General features: G+C 50.3%; 1 protein-coding gene across 1 annotated transcript in view; it reads left to right on the top strand.

Moving 5' to 3' along the window:
- Positions 1-3165: 3165 nt before the first annotated feature.
- BSN (bassoon presynaptic cytomatrix protein) overlaps positions 3166-15664 on the top strand; it is a gene marked incomplete at its 5' end in the record, with an annotated part of 87100 nt that continues 74601 nt past the window's right edge. The window contains one exon of the mRNA XM_084214485.1: positions 3166-3323. Within this exon, the coding sequence (XP_084070611.1) occupies positions 3166-3323 (158 nt within the window). The remainder of the gene's footprint in view (positions 3324-15664) is intronic.

Here is a 15664-nt window from a genome sequence, read left to right as displayed (position 1 = left end):
CCCCTGCTGCCCATGGAAGCAGAGATAGGTGTGCTGGTGTGACCTTTTTGCTTGGCATGTGTGGATGTGAAATTTGTTAATTAATTTCTGAGTGTAAGAGTATTTTTATTACTTTGTAACTGTTCTACTTTGTGATGAGAGGGTGTGGAATGGCCTGGAGAAGTGCTGAAGAATGGCTCCCTTCAGGGGGAGGCTGGTGGGGCTGAACATGTCTGGGTTCTTCAGCTTGGAGCCCTTGAACATGAGCTCTACACCTGAAGCAGAGCTGTCCGAGCTGCAAGGAACAGCCGTGGTGAGGCACCTCATAAAGCACTCTCCTGTACAAATCTGACCTTTCCTATTTCCAGCTGCTTCAGGCCAAATCTGTATTACTGGACTGGCTAAAAACATGTTTTTAGGGAATAAAATATATTACTGTTATTAGGGAATAAAATATATTACTGTTAACACAACTGGCTTCTGAGCATTTTCCAGCCTATTGCATCTCAGGGTGGAGTTCTGAGCTTGGGTGATGGATGTGCTCAATCCTTCAGTTCCTTTGGGGTGCCAGCCCTTGGGAGACAGGCCCCTTGTGCAGGGAGGGACAGTGGTGGGGTGAAGCCATGGGGACAGCGATGGCCATCCCCAGGGAAGTGAACAAGGCACAGCTGTGCAGAGCATGAGCTGTGTCTCATCTGCATCACCTGAGGCTGACTGCAGAATTCAGTGGAATAGGGGGAGAGTTTGGAGGAGCCAGGAGAGAGTTCAGAGGGCTGGAAAAAAAAGCTTGGGCAGGACTTAATCAAGCAAAGTGAATTCTGCAGAGGAGAAGGCTGGGAGAGGGTCTGCAGAGAGCCTGCTGTCCTTGTCCCTTCGAGGTATCAAATGTCTGTAAAATGTGAGACTTGCTCTGGATCTCTCCAGTTCAGGAAGATCCTTCTAAGAAGGCAGCAGTGAAGGTTTGGTGTGGGGCTGGTGGGGAACATGGGCTTCCATGCTGGGGTGCTGGAGAGCAGGTGTGGTGTCTGCCCATAATGGGAGAACAGATGCCAGCCTGCAGTGCAGGGGTTGAGAAGGGTTTTGGGGGTGTTTTGATACCAGGGCAAATTTAATCTGAGGTTTGAGTGTCTTGTCTGGGCACTGCCTGCACCAGTGCTGTTGCTGGCAGCTGCTCCAACCTCTGCTGCATTCAAGGTGGATGTTTTGAGCCTCCTGTGTTTGGGGAACACATCACCTCAGGAAAAAGTCCAAACAAACCAAACTTTTTGTGTGTGTTCTGGCCTCTTTCACCCACTCCTGCACCCTAACCTGCCGTAGACTTGCTGCTGCTGGGTTGTTTCTGACGTGGTGTTGTTCTGGTTTATTGCACATCTGTTGCCCTGCCCAGAACTGAAGATGCTTTATTCTCTTACTCAGGGCTTTCATGTCCTCCAAAGCTCTTTTGTTCCCGTGTTACACCTTCTGCGCCCCACACCTGCTCCTCGGGGGACAGCAGTGACCTCCAGCGCCAGCATCCTTTTCTCTGGGCTGGGGATAACGAAGGGGCGGGGAAGGCGCTGAGGGCCCTTGTTCCTGGGGCTCGTTGAAGCCGGTTGCTATTTCGGTGCGCTCCGAGGTGAGGCTGGACCCAGTTTCACGTTTATTTTAGGATTTAGCGCGTGTGAGTTGACTCACAGCCCATAAAAAGCAGCCGCCAGCACTGCCCGGGCCCGGCTCCGCCCGGGCTGGCGCGCCCAGGGACAATTTTGGGTCCCCGCTGGGGTCCCGCCGAGGGGGGGCCCGGGCCGTGGCAGCCGCAGGGTGGCAGCAGGGGACCGGCGGTGGCAGCGCGTCCCTCCGCCCACGGGCACCGGCACCGTTAATTAGCGCCCCTCATTAACGGCGGGGGCGGGAGGGAGCCCCGGCGGTGCTGGACACCGGCTGCTCTCCATGGGCAGCCTCTGACCTCACACAGAGGGAGCGTGACCATTGGCTGAGTGCTGTGTGACTTCATGGGCAGCCTCTGACCTCACACAGAGGGAGCGTGACCATTGGCTGAGTGCTCTGTGACTTCATGGGCAGCCTCTGACCTCACACAGAGGGAGCGTGACCATTGGCTGAGTGCTGCATGACATCATGGGCAGCCTCTGACCTCACACAGAGGGAGTGTGGCCACTGGGTGAGTGCTGCATGACATCATGGAAAGGGCTGTGCTGGGTGCCTGAGACAAGCATTTAGAGACAGCATGTGAGCCCATTGGCTTGGCCCTGTGATGTCATAGGAGAGCAAAGGTGGTCACTGGCTGGTTTCTGGGTGGCCATGGGAAGGATAGGGTCGTTATTGGCTGAGGCTCCACCACCACATCCGCGAGCCTGTGACATCACAGGGAAGTGTGTGCTCGTTGCCTGGCTGAGAGTGACTGCCACGATCTCATGCAGCAGCAGGGTGCTCATTGGGCAGTAGCATGTGACATTGCAGGAATGCCTGTGACCTGACAGGGAGCACGGCTGTCACTGACTGGCAGAGTGTGACATCACAAGACAGTGCATGACCTCACAATGGCACAAGACACTCATGGGCTGGGAGGGTATGATGTTCTTGGACAGCCCATGACATTACGGGGGAAGGGGGTGCTTATTTGCTGACTTGGTGTGATGCCTGGAGCAGCCTCTGACATCATGGAGAAGGGACGTGCTCATTGGTTGTCAGGCTGTGACTTCCAGGAGCAGCACATGACTTCATAAAGGAGGGGACACCTCATTGGTCAGTGGTGTGTGACATCCTGCAGCAGCCCGTGACCTCATGGGTGAGCGGGTGCTCATTGGCTGTTGCGTGTAACCTCATGCAGGATTGCGCGCCCATTGGCCGCCGGGTCGTGACGTCACGGCAGACGGGCCGCTCATTGACGGCCAGCGCGGGAGCGCGAGTGGCGCCGCCTGGCGGGCGCGAGCGCTGGAGCTGCGCGGCGCCGATTGGCCGGCGGGCGGGGAGGGGCGGGGCCGGGGGGCACGTGCCGGCGGGGCCCGGCGGGGCGGGCGGCGATTGGCCAGGGGAACGCGCGCGTGCCCGCGGCGCGAGCGGGCGCGGAGGCAGCGCATGCGCGGGGCGGCGCGGGCGGGCGGCGATGGCGGCGCGGGGCTGATGGCGGCGGCGGGGGCGGCGCTGCGCTGAGGGAGCGGCCCCGGTCCCGGTCCCGCCCGGCCCGACATGGGCAACGAGGCCAGCTTGGAGGGCGGCGGCGACGACGGGCAGCTGCCGCCCGCCGCCGCCGCCGCCGCAGGGGCCCCGCCGCCGCCCGCCGCCGCCGCCAAGCCGCCTTCAGCACCGGGCGGCGGCGGACAGCTCCCGCCCGCCGCCGGGCCGAGGTCAGAGCGCGGGGCGGGGATCGGCGGGGGGCGCGGGGTCGGGCGCGGGCTCCGGGCTGCGGGGGGCTGTCAGGGCGCGGGGCACGGCTGGGTGGGGGTGTGGGCACAGGGGAGCAGGGGTGGCGGTGCGGGTGTGGGGGGGGCACCCGGGCAGGAGGCGCGGCCGTGTCGGGTGAGGGGTGAGCGGGGCAGGAGGCGCGGCCGTGTCGGGTGAGGGGTGAGCGGTGCCGGGGTGCGGCGAAGAGCTGTGATCGGAGCTGGTGTGAGGGTTGCAAGGCTGTCTGGGGGCAGGAGGTGCCGTGGGGTGCCGCTCTGTGGGGCACCTGCAGGCGAACGCAGGCAGGTGAGACAGGAGTGTGCAGGGACTTCGAGCCGAGGGGAGAGACGGTGCGGCTGTGGGGTTGGGCAGCAGGGTTCTCCTGCTGGTCAGGGAGGTGCACTGGGGCTCAGGGAGGTGATGGAGGCACCAGAGGCAGGTCAGTGCTGGAGGGTGCAGCCCCAGCAGCTCCGGGACACCCGTGGGTGCTGGGGAGAGCAAAGGTGCGATTTGGGGCTGGGTGTGGGAGAGGGATGGAGTGCCCGGGGACGAGTGTCGTGTTTGGGGGGCAGGAGAAAGCGGGGTGCTGCCTGGTGGGCAGAGGTCCAGCAGCAAGGGGGGAGGCATAAGAAGAAGGGAGGGTGGTTCAGCGTTGGTGGGTCTGGTCGGGATGGGGGGATGGTGCGTGGCAGCACACGGCTGAGAGCACTGGGGCGTGTGAGCGCCCCAAACGTCATCGCCACCCCAAATGTGACCACTCCCAAACGTGGCCACCCCAAGTGGAGCCAGCACCAAACGGGAAAGGTCGTTATGTAACAGGAGGGACATGCAGCCCTGCCAAGAGTCATTGGTGCAAAACCTCACAGGGAACTGCACCGAGCCGTTCTCCTTTTGCCAGGCAGCGAGGGAGATACTTCGGAAGCGAGTGTGGGATAAGAGATATTCCTTAAAAGAAAAAAGCCAATACTAAAACATCATCCTAGCTGAAAAAATAAAGGCGAGGAGAGAAAGTTGCACGGAGGGATGCGGAGGACGCGGTGGGTGGTTCGCCTTCAGTGTGTGGCCAAGGCAGGGGCATTCTGGGCTCTTCGCCTCGCCTGGGCAGTGATGAGTGCTGCTGGTCTTGCCAGTTGTGTTGCTTCAGACAGGGAAAATCCAGGTGGGAGGCTGAGCAGGAGGCTGCAGTCTTGCTGGCAGTGGGCTCTGTCTTGCTGGGCTGCAGTGGCTGCTCACAGGCACACCGTAACATCCAGTGGGCTTCAGGGATGCTACAGCTGTGGGCAGGCTTCTGTCTGTAAGATCCCTGTGAGCTTTCACACAGCGAGCGTGAAAAAATAGCCCTGAGTGAAATTGTGCTCATTTTCCTTTACATTTTTCTCAGTTTCCCTTGTTAGAGAGTCAAAAGCCCTCTGCTTTGGATTCTGCCAGTGAAAAGTTGTTTGTAGCTGCTTGAACAATTTAAAATTAAATACCTGGGGGGCTGTTTAGGCTGCTGTAATGATAGGAGCCAAGGAAGCCATGCAGGTCTGCTGTCTCTGTCCAATTCTGGCACTGCTCCTCCATTACTGTCCAGTGTCTGTGTTGGCTGTTGTGCAGTGCTGGGGTTCCAGGGGCTTTTAGGGTCCTGGAGCATGCAGAGGTGGTGGTTGGAGGAGCAGAATCTGTAGCATTGGCCATCCATGCTCCTCTGCTGCCAGAAACACCAGGTTGTTTTTTCCGGCCATGCTCCAGCCCTCGCACACTGAGCTGATGCTCCTGTGCCTCCTGGGAAGCTGCTGCTGGGGAGCTGCCCTCCCTTGCAATTAATTAAAGCAATTAAAGAGGTGGGCCAAGTGAGGCTGTGCTGTGCAGCAGCAGTGGGATGGGGACGATGCTGAGCTATGCCAGTGTTTAAAACCTAAGCGTGGGGGGGTGTGGGGGGCTGAGATGACACTGAGGGATTTTAATTCAAGGTAGCAAAGTGGCAATGAAGGGAAATGAGGCCTCGAGAAGAAAGTCGCTTTTGTGAGGTGCGGGAGTGGGCACATAAGACAGACCATATGTTGTGAAAGGTTCAGCAGAGCACAGGATGTGCTGGCCAAGCAGTGAGTGTGCAGTGCAAAAGGTGCTGCTCCAGAAATCTTAAGTGGCCAGAGAAAGTGAGTTTCAGTATCAGAGCAATTTTTTTTTCCTCTGAATTAAGTAACCTAAATCCACATGTAAGCCAGTGAAAACCATAGTAGTATGATTTTTCTGTGTAGTTTTTCACAGTTTGTTTTGTGTGACACAGAGAAATAGCCTGAGTGCCTTATAGGGGCTACCCTGAATTTTGGGTTCTTGTGTTTATATCCATAATAACAGCTTCTAAGAACTGTGCATCCACTATGAAGATCCTTCAGAGAGTAGAAACCACAAATAGGAATAGCGTCTTCTCACTAAGTTGCAACATCTACCACTATTTATGAACTTTGATTTTTTGCTTGCATGCTTTGCCGAAGCACAGGGGAGCCAGAGGTCGGAGGGAAGCTGGGAGCAATGCTCTGGGGTGGTTTGGCTCTGCCAGCAGGATGCAGCTCTGGAAAAGGCCAACATGGTGCAGGGTTGCATTGGCAAGGTGTTTTGAGTGCAGAGCTCACCCTTGTGCAAGGAGCTGCTGGAATCTCACCTGAGGAGGCTGTGCCTGACTCTGGTACTCCAGCAAGGAGAGATTGAATCTGAGGAGGGAGGGCAGAGTTGCTGCTGGTCTGCTCAGATAAACAGAGCCTCTAGCCTGAAAGGTGGTGAATGGCTGGGGCATCGTTAACCTGTAGGATCAAAGGAACCCAGATTGGTTGCTGATGCATTTGGACAGAAAGCTTTCCAGTGCCTGGCAAGTTCTAGTCTGTTCCTCCAGAGACACCCCCTAAGCAGAAGGGACAAGCTCATTTCACGGGATGGATGGATGGATGGATGGATGGATGGATGGATGGATGGATGGATGGATGAAAAAGGCTTGGATGGCAGAGCAGGGATGATCCCAAGTTCAGAACTGTAGTTTGAGGCACAGAGCTTTACATGGCTGGTTTTCCTGGTAACCTGCAGAAAAACTTTATTGCTGCTTCTGATTGTATGTGCCTGATTTATGCTGGATTCATTCAGGTTTTTGGTCTCTCTGCTGCTCAGCTGTGGAGCTTGTAAAAGGCTCTTTTTGACACCTGGAGGCATGAGCTCAGGCTGAAGGATGGGAGAGGGGAAGAGGGGCAGTCTCCTGGGAAGCATTGAGGACCAGCCACAAATTCAGGGGCTGTCTGTGGGAGCAGCAGTGCTTTCAGCACCGCTGTTTCTCTGGAGCTGGGTGATGCACATTGCAAGCAGCCAGGTGGGCTGCAGGCTGAGAGGCTGGGAGGGAGCTTGCTCCCATGACACTGGCAGAGGTGCCAGGACCTTTGTTTCCCACACTGTGGGTCGTACCCCAGTGTTTCTTAAGCCTCAAGATAGGCTATGAGCTGAAGGTCTTGAAGCACCAAGAAGGAATATCTCCAGTACTGCGTGGTAGCACCTTTGGCATGGGCTGTGAGCTCCCTCAGAGCCTTCTTTGGCTTGGAGCAATGGCAAGGCAAGTGCTGATCCTGTTTACCCTGCTGTACATACAGCATGGCTCTGTTTGGCAGGTGATGGAGCTTGAAGTAAAAAAATCTGGTGATAGGGAAGAGTATAGAAGAAACAGAACTGAAAGAAAGCCCTTTAAATAAAAAAAAACTTTGGACAAACCATTGCAGTTTGGATGTTCCCTTTTACCCTCTCAGTAACTCACTTGAGTGTGCTTTTTTGCTTGCCATAAAGTACCATCACAATGAGAGATAAGAAGTTTATACATAAAGATAATTGTTTTTAAAAAAGCAACTTTGCCTCTTTCTTTTTAAATGGCCACTTTTCCCAAGCTTGCAGAAATGTCCATTTTCATATGACTGTTCTAGAAATAAAACCAGACTGTGTGATGGGAAGTCAGGCTGTGGAGAGAGCTCACGCTCACCTGGAGAGCCCAGAGAACCAGCTCCATCCTCATTTCCATGCTCTGCTCTCCCCAAAGGCTCTGAGCCCTGCACAGGATGGGGCAGAGGCATCGCCATCAGAGGCATTGCTGGGAATTTCCTCAAATATTAAAATAGTTTTTCCCTGGCTGAGCCATGGACTGGCAGTCTGGAAAAGCTTGCCATGCCTTTGCACTTATTGAGCATTCGTTTATTTGCTGCAAGACATTTGGAGGGTCAGGAGGGAACTGAGGCTGGGTTTAAGTGAGGAGGGGAAGAACAGATATGCAATGTTTTGAGATCATTAAACTTGTGTGAGCAAAACAAAAAGTAAAAGGAGTAGAAAATGGTATACATGATGGATCGAATCAAAATATTTGTGGTGTTAAATACCCCATTGGGCATCAATTTATCTTCTCTCATGATGGGCAGGCGGTGCTGGCTGTGACACAGTGCTTTGCGTACTTGTGATTGCTCTGACAGCAGCCATTAGGCCACTGAATCCAGACGGCACAATTCTGGGTGCTTAAGTAACTCCAAAACCTCTTCTGGGAACGTGCTCATCAATATTCACAGTGTTTGGCATCAATTATTAATGCCTTTATTTCCAAAACAAATACACAGATTTGCAGTCTGCCTCACAGGTTGGGGTTTCTCACTGCAGGATCCAGCCTGGATGGTGGATCTTTACCCTTTGCTCTTGCTGGGTGAGGGGCTCCTGGGGATGTCCCTGCAGTGTCCACTTCTGCTCAGAAAGGGTATAGAAGAATTTGAAAGGATTGATGTCCTTTGCTGTGTTGGCTGAAAAGTTGGAGGAGTCCTTGGCTTCTTCTGGTACAATTGGAAGCTATGGCAGGGCTGCTTTCCTTTGCATTGGAAAGCTGAGTGCTGATGGTCAGCCTTCTAGTGGAAGGTGTTCCTGCCCATGGCAGGGGATGGAAACTAGGTGATCTTTAGGGTCTCTTCCAACCCAAACCATCCTGATTCTTCTGCCGGTGCTCAGGAATGGAGCCGCAGCTCAAGTGGCCACATCCATTGGGGCTGGTGGGTCCCTCCACATTGTTGCTCATATTGAGCTGGCTTCTGCCTCTCCACTTCTGCTTCTCCAGCGTGCTGCAATAAAGCTGTTTCTTTTCTCTGCTGTGTGAATCAAGCACATATTTGATGTTTCCCATCATGTCTCCAATTCAGTGCAAACAGATAGTCAGTGCTGTGGCATATTCCTGCAGTTTATATGAGTTTGGGGAATACTTGATGTGCATCTGGACTGGCAGAACACCACAGCCTGCCTGCCACACAGCCTCTCTGCACAGCCGTCTTCACCGCTTCCCCGGCTGGGGCTGGCACTGTGGCTGGCCCAGGGTGTTTTTCCAAGCAATCCTTTTCCAATATCAGGTTGATTTCCTGGCGTATGAGGTTCCCCTTGGGAAGGATGGGACAGGCAGTCAGGGTGCAGAGAGTGCTTCCCAAGAGCAGGTAGCTCAGTAGGGTGAAACGGTTTCATAGCAAAGGCGTTTTTCACTAAATGTCACAATAACATTATCATGTGAACTTTGCTGTTGAGTGCCACTGCTCCAGGATGTTCCTTGGGTTTCTTTTTTGGCCAGTGAGTGACAGCAAGTGCTGATGGTCATCCCGTTCCCACACATCGTAAACTGTTATTCATCTTGAATTTGAGATCGTCGCTGTTGAGCCATCACTGTTTTCAAATGTCTGTTTGAATGACAGATCTGTTATTTTTGTATCAGTCTATGAGCACGACTATTCCTACGAACAAGTTTTTTTGTCTTTTTTTGTGCTTGGAGGTGCTAAGCTCCGGCATGACCCCGAGGTGCTGCTGTGCAGCCTGTCAGTCATCAATGAGAACGTTGTACCGCTTTTCATGTCACTGATGCTGGGAAGTTTTTATGAATGTGGTGAGCTGGCTCCTCTCTGAGAGCACCCAGCACCCTCAACGTGCTATTTAGGAACCTGTAAGAGAAATCAGCATCACTGGAGCCTAGTAACACTGGCCTGGGCTTGATGGCATGGCTGGAAGGGATGTTCATGAGCTGCTCTGCTCATGTTTAATACCAAAAATGACTTAACTACACTGATGGTGGTGTCTCACTCACTCTTGGCCTCGGCAGCTTTCCTAGTGTGTGTTTGATATTGAAGAGAGACTCCAGCCCCATTAAGACACTGGGGACAGTGGGTTGGGAGGGCAGGAGACAGCAGCTCCCTGCCCATGTTGACAAGTCAAGGAAAGCACCTCTGAATGCAATTTTTATTTTGTTTTCTGTTATTTGTGTAAGTGCCATGGTTTGGCTGGAGATGGGGAGGGAATGCGCCCTCCAGCCTGGCTGCTGGCACTGGGTGGCAAAGATGGTTACAATGGCTAGCAAAGACACACCTCTGCAGTTCAGAGGCCTATGCTAGCCAAATGGTAATGAAATGTATGTTAAGAGTGAGCATAAATAAGTGTAGAAGCAGTTTACCAGATGGAATAATGGGATATATGATCACAGAAGGTTTAACTAAAACTGTCACCTCTGAATATACAAAGTTGCCCTCAGTCCAAAACTATAGTTTTTGTGATGAGCAGCAGATTAGCTGTTCTTACTGGCTTCATTCCCCCCTGAAGATGTGATTAAATAGTTTGGTGCATTCTCTTTTTTCGAAAATGATTTAGTTGTGTTTCTAGGTCATTGTCTATAGAAGAAAAATGTTTGTATATTTAATACAGTAGAGTGCCTTAGGCATCTTCTGAGAGGAGCTACAACACACACCCCTCTCCTGCCCGGTCTGTTCCCAGACCTCTCTCCTGTCCCTGTCCTTAGCACAGGAAGGAAGTGCCTTTACACCTTCTCCCTAGAACAAGCAGATGAACATCTCCACGTGGAGACTGTTAGTGCTCTCTGGGCTGGGCACGGTTGTCCAAGAGCCAAGTGACTGCAATGGGCTCTGCAAGGTACTGCTGGGGAAAGGTGGAAGCACAGGCCTGGGGGAAACCTCGGCCATTATTTGCTGGTAGACACCATTAGAAACCCCATCACACCCCCACTAACGAGGTAATGACTGAGATCTTAAATGAGACACTCTTCTCTTATGGAGGCAGACTGAGAGCTGGAGTTGTTTGGTCTGGAGAAGAAAAGGCTCCAGGGGGACCTTAGAGCCACCTGGACTGCTTTTCTTGTCATGTGTAGATCCTCATGAGAAGAGCATTTCCTGTCCTCTTGGAGGGTTTTGATAGCTATAACTAAACTTAGAGCAAGCAGATGCTGCATAGAAAACCCATCCATGCTGCTTGGGAAATGTTGCAGAATTTTGAGGGTTTTTGGGCATCTGTGACTAACTGCTCTTCACTCGGTTCCAGGACCTGACAGGGACCACAGGCTCTCAGACATGACAAAGCAGTTTCCCACGCTGAATAGCTTTCAGATGAGGATTTGACAGCTCCACTGACAGACGTAGAAGAAAAATCACCATGAATCAAAATGTCATTTGGTTTAGATGTGGCCAAATCACGCATTTCAGCCAGGATGTCCAAGGATGGCAGGACCTCCTTGATCCAGCCCAGAGTGCTGGAAGCTTTTCATAGCAGGAACACTTGTAGAGGCCAGATGTCAATAGCTGAGAGCAGCCCCTGAACCCTTTTTTTTCTTTGTTTCCTTGCATAGCAGTGGAACATTCCTTTCTAGCCTGTCTTGAGTCTTTCCTGGCCTTGGGGGCTCATGGGCTTTTCCAGCTGCTGAGAGGCTCAGAGCCTGGTTCCGGTGGACATCCCTTTGCAGGACCAGTCCTGAGGGTTGTAGCATCCTGAATAGGGAGATTTATTTTGAATTTGCCTTTATTTATGGATTTTTAGCTCTGTTAGGAGATGCTTGGAATATGCAACCTCTTCTGGTGTGATCTCAGGGTGCTTCTCAGGGTACTCCATCTTCAGAAGTTGTATGGGGGTATGAAGTCAATGTGAGATGTGTCTTCAGCTGTTGAATGAATCCCGAGGGGTTTGGTGCTCTTAACAACCCACCTGAGACCCAAATTGGTCTGCCATGGGCTTTCCAGAAGAAAGAGTCTGTTGGTAGCTTGTGCCCTTCCTTCATCAGTCTAGACATGAAGAGTACGAAAAGATTTTGCCATATTTAATGTCTGCAAAAGGATGAAGTTGTGCGTGGGAATTACTTGCAAAGATTGACATGTTGTAGCTGCTAACCACCCTTTTTTTTTTAATTATTATTTAACCAAAAAACAGATTGCAACCTAGGAAAAACAGCATGTTTTTTTTTTCTTTCATCTTCTAAAGAAAACATTTCACTTACAGATATGTGAATTTATGCGTTATAAAATAGGAATGGTTGAAAATTGGAAATGTATAATAAGATCTTAAGGGATTTGGTAATTTGCCTTTGTCGTGTGAAAAAACCCCAAATCAGCTGATAGTACAAAGCTTATAGAAAGGCTGGGGAAAATGTGGGGCTGAACTAGATCTTTTTCCATGTTGACTCCAAATGGTACTTTTTCTTTTGATGAAACATGAAATTACTTTTAATTTATTTTGTTTCAATCCTAGTTACATAAACTATTATTTGATTGTACAGCTGGACTGAAAAACTGTAGGAGGTCTCACATTTAGGATTTTGCTGCCTCTCTCTCATTAAGCCTACAGCCTGATTCAGCCTGATTTCTTTAAATGCACCTATTAATCTTCTTAGGGAGACAAATTGTTGTTTGGTTGGGTTTTTCTCTCCCTTTTTTTTTTTTTTTTTTTTTTTTTTTTAACACTAGCCTCCCAGTTAACTGGCAGAGTAAACTCTGCTGGTTTGCAGCCTTTGCAGGTAGGGCTGTGCTGCAGCTGGGCATCGCAGTTCCAGCAGTGCCTGTTGCCTTGGTAGGCTGGGTTTGGTCTGCTTGGCTTAAACACCCGAGGTGGTCACAGCCTGAACTGTTCTCATCGTGCTCAGCCACAACCTCCGAGTCGACAGGAAGGAGTAAATGTATTTTTTTCCATTTTAGTTTTGCTGTAGGCTACTTCAGTAGTTCATCTGCGGTAACTTGCCAGAGAAGTGGCTGCCCCATCCCTGCAAGTGTGCAGGGCCAGCCTGGATGGGGCTTGGAGCAACCTGGTCTAGTGGCAGGTGTCCTGCCCACGGCAGGGGGGTTGGAATGAAATGACCAACCAACCCAAATCATTCTGTGATTTTATGAACTTCTGTTACATTTTTGATTTCCAGTCTGAAACTCACAGGGTTCCAGGTTTGAGACCCATTAGTGTAGTCCTTGTGGGACCAGCATTAGGACTCAAAGAACTCCATGTTGTCCTTCAAGTGTGTAGATTTTCCCCATATTTTCTCTCAGATGCATCAGCTTTGTTGTCTCCTGCCCACCAACGATAAGCCACCGTAATTTGGGTTACTTCTTCCCTGCTCATCGCAGGATTTCTCAACACCCTGGGCAAGCATTGGTAGTGCCCCTTTGGGATGCTGCCCTTTCGAACCTTCTCCGCTCTCCTCTGCTGGGAATGGCTCTTGGGAGGGTGAGGGAGCTGCTGTCAGTCTCAAACACATCCGTGGGCTGCACCAGCTCTAATATGAACTGGTGAGATGTCTGGAGCAGATAGTGCTGGAGCACATTGTGCTGGGGCCGGGCGGCAGCGGCAGCTTTCCGTAAATACTCCTGACGCTGGTGGACGTGAGGAGGTGATGGTGGGTGTTGCTCTCATGCCTGTAAAACAGACCATCCTTTGTATTCAGGGCAGATCTGTAGTCCCAAGGAGCAAAAATATCCAAGATTTCTCCTTTTCCCACCTGTATCTAAGTTGTGGATGTTTTGCTTGGGAATCCTGTAACTGGAGAGCACAACAGGAAAAGAGGTTGTTTTCATTTAGATAGTGTATTATATAGAACCTTTTGTGATAGTGGTGATTTTCAGAGCCCATTTACCAGTATATTGGATGAGGTTTTGACTGGTTACACACTGCAGTTATGACAGAACATCAGTTCCTGTTGGAGTGGAAAAGATGATCCCTATCACTACATTATATGCCACTGATTACCTCAACCTGGCAAAAATAAGGCATCCAGAAACATCCCTCTGGGAGGAAACTCTGAAGTGTCTCCTTAGGCATCCCTTTTCTGCTTTGTTTTATCTGCCTTCCTCATCTTCCAGTCTCTCCTCCTCCTGCATTGTTAATGGATGTTAAGCACTGGTTAATGGATTAGGATAGGATTCCTCTTGGCCGTACAACTCAGTTACATCCAACCCATGTCCATGATTACCTATTTAATTTTGATTTATTATTAAGTGAAAATATAGACCCAAACACTCTGAATTGACAAATTATCACACCTTTCTTTTTCTTTGAAATATGCAAACAAAAACCAAGCAGCTGCTCTGGGTAGGAATAAAGTGCCTTCTGCTTCTCAACGTGTCTAAAATTTGCTTCACTTCCCATCTAAACTTCTCAGCCTTAAATTTTACCTGCTGCCATTTCTGCCAAGCTAAGCCTTCCGAGGGTTCTGCAAGGACAGATATATCAAATATGCAGATGCCTCCATCTCTTTGGGGACAAATGTTCTGGGCTGAGGTACGTGCAGCAGGGAAATGCAGGCAGGGACAAGGAGCCTTAAAGAGTTGCAGAAGCTGGAGAAATGTTTTCCTTTGATCCTATAAAGAATTTGGCAAGGGAATTTCAGACTCTTCTATTTCAAAAGTACATTTAAACTAAACAGCTTGAGATATTGAAGTTGATGGTGTCTCTGACAGTATTGGTAATGTATTGTTCCTTGGATTTCCTTTACCTTTCCTGTTGTGAATAATGAGTTTTACACATAAAAACATAATTCTGAGTTTGGTTTGCCATTCCATTTCATATTTCTGAAAACCAGAAAGTGCCAATCTAAGACACAAAAACACTGATACTGAGCCCATCCAGTGCCAGCCCCCGGGCAGTGTCCCACCAGGCACTTGAAACCACAGTCTTAAATAAAAGACATTTTTGGACCCTGTGAGCTGGTGTGGGGAATGTCAGGGAGGAAGAAATCTCTGCAGCTGAGAAGTGTTTCTGAGAAACATAACCTGAAGTGAAGATTTTGTTTAAAGGCATCTGGCCATTTGGACACAGATTTCTCCTCCTCACAGGGAAATGTGGGCTCATCAGTTTTTCCATGTACCCCTCCACATGTGCTGTATTTGGAGCTGTTCATGGGGCATCAGTTGATGCCTGTTTCCTCAGTCCCTGCCCAAGTGATCTCTTGATTGCTCTTCCACACCTCAGATATGTGCTCTCCTGGTAACCTGAGGCAACAGCAAAAAAATAGAATTAAGGATTTAAGTAGCCTGGGAAAGAGGTAAAGGGACTATTATGAGATAGCCAAAATGTGTAGAGGTGCAAAGACACGAACTGCAGGATGGATAAAAATGCTATGGTTTTTCACAGACACACTCAAAAAATTAGGTGCTTTGTTTCATTTGCCCAGGCTCAGATAAATGAGGGCGCAAAGTCAGGATTTTTTGGTTGCTGCACAGTCACCAGGAGCTGCCTGTCTCTCTGCAGTATGGCACTCTGATTTCCTCTCCTGGAAATTGCTTTTTAACTGTGTTTTTCTTTCCTTTTCCTAAAAATACAAACCAGTTTCTTTCTGGTCTGTCATTACTGCCTCTTTTTTAACAGCACTTCTCTTTCTGATGGATCTTCCTTTTTTTTTATGCCTGGAATGAATGTTGTTCTCCATTCTGGGCTGAGTTTGGTTGACTCAAGCTGTCATGGAGATGGATAATGATACATTTTTTTGCATCAGATTTTAATTTTGGAACATGGGTGGAACTCATCCAAAAGAAGGGCCCTGCAATCTTCCCAGTTTCTTAATGGTTGAATACCAACTTCTTGTGGAAGGTAGAAGTCTGGGGACCCTTGTGTGGGTTGACCTGTTGGAGCCAGACCCCTGGATTGACCCTTTTTTGCCCACCTGTGACAAACGGTGCTCGTGTTGGATTCGTTCTGTGCAGCCAGCCAGCACCTGCAGGAATCCATCCAGCTCCTGGACAGAGTCAAGCCTGAATGCAAAAGGGAGAATTGCAAAACCAGACCTTGGTGCCACTCTTTGTGGGGAAGGAAGCCAGAAGCAAGTCAAGGGAACAGGCTGCCTTTGCTCTTCTCTTTGAATTGCTTTCCAAAATGCGTTTTTCCCAAAATAACTTAATTGTGTATTTTTTTGGGGTGGATTGTTCTATATTTGTTGATGAGCATTAAATTGATGTTTTCTGAGAATGGTCCAACATGGCTTGCAGAACTCTTTGCAGAGTATCAGTGTCTGATTTAGAACCCATCACTACAT

The sequence above is a fragment of the Fringilla coelebs genome (genome assembly GCF_963513975.1).
Source record: "Fringilla coelebs genome assembly, chromosome: 13".
Lineage (NCBI taxonomy): Eukaryota > Metazoa > Chordata > Aves > Passeriformes > Fringillidae > Fringilla > Fringilla coelebs.
This window is presented reverse-complemented; position numbering and strand designations above follow the sequence as displayed.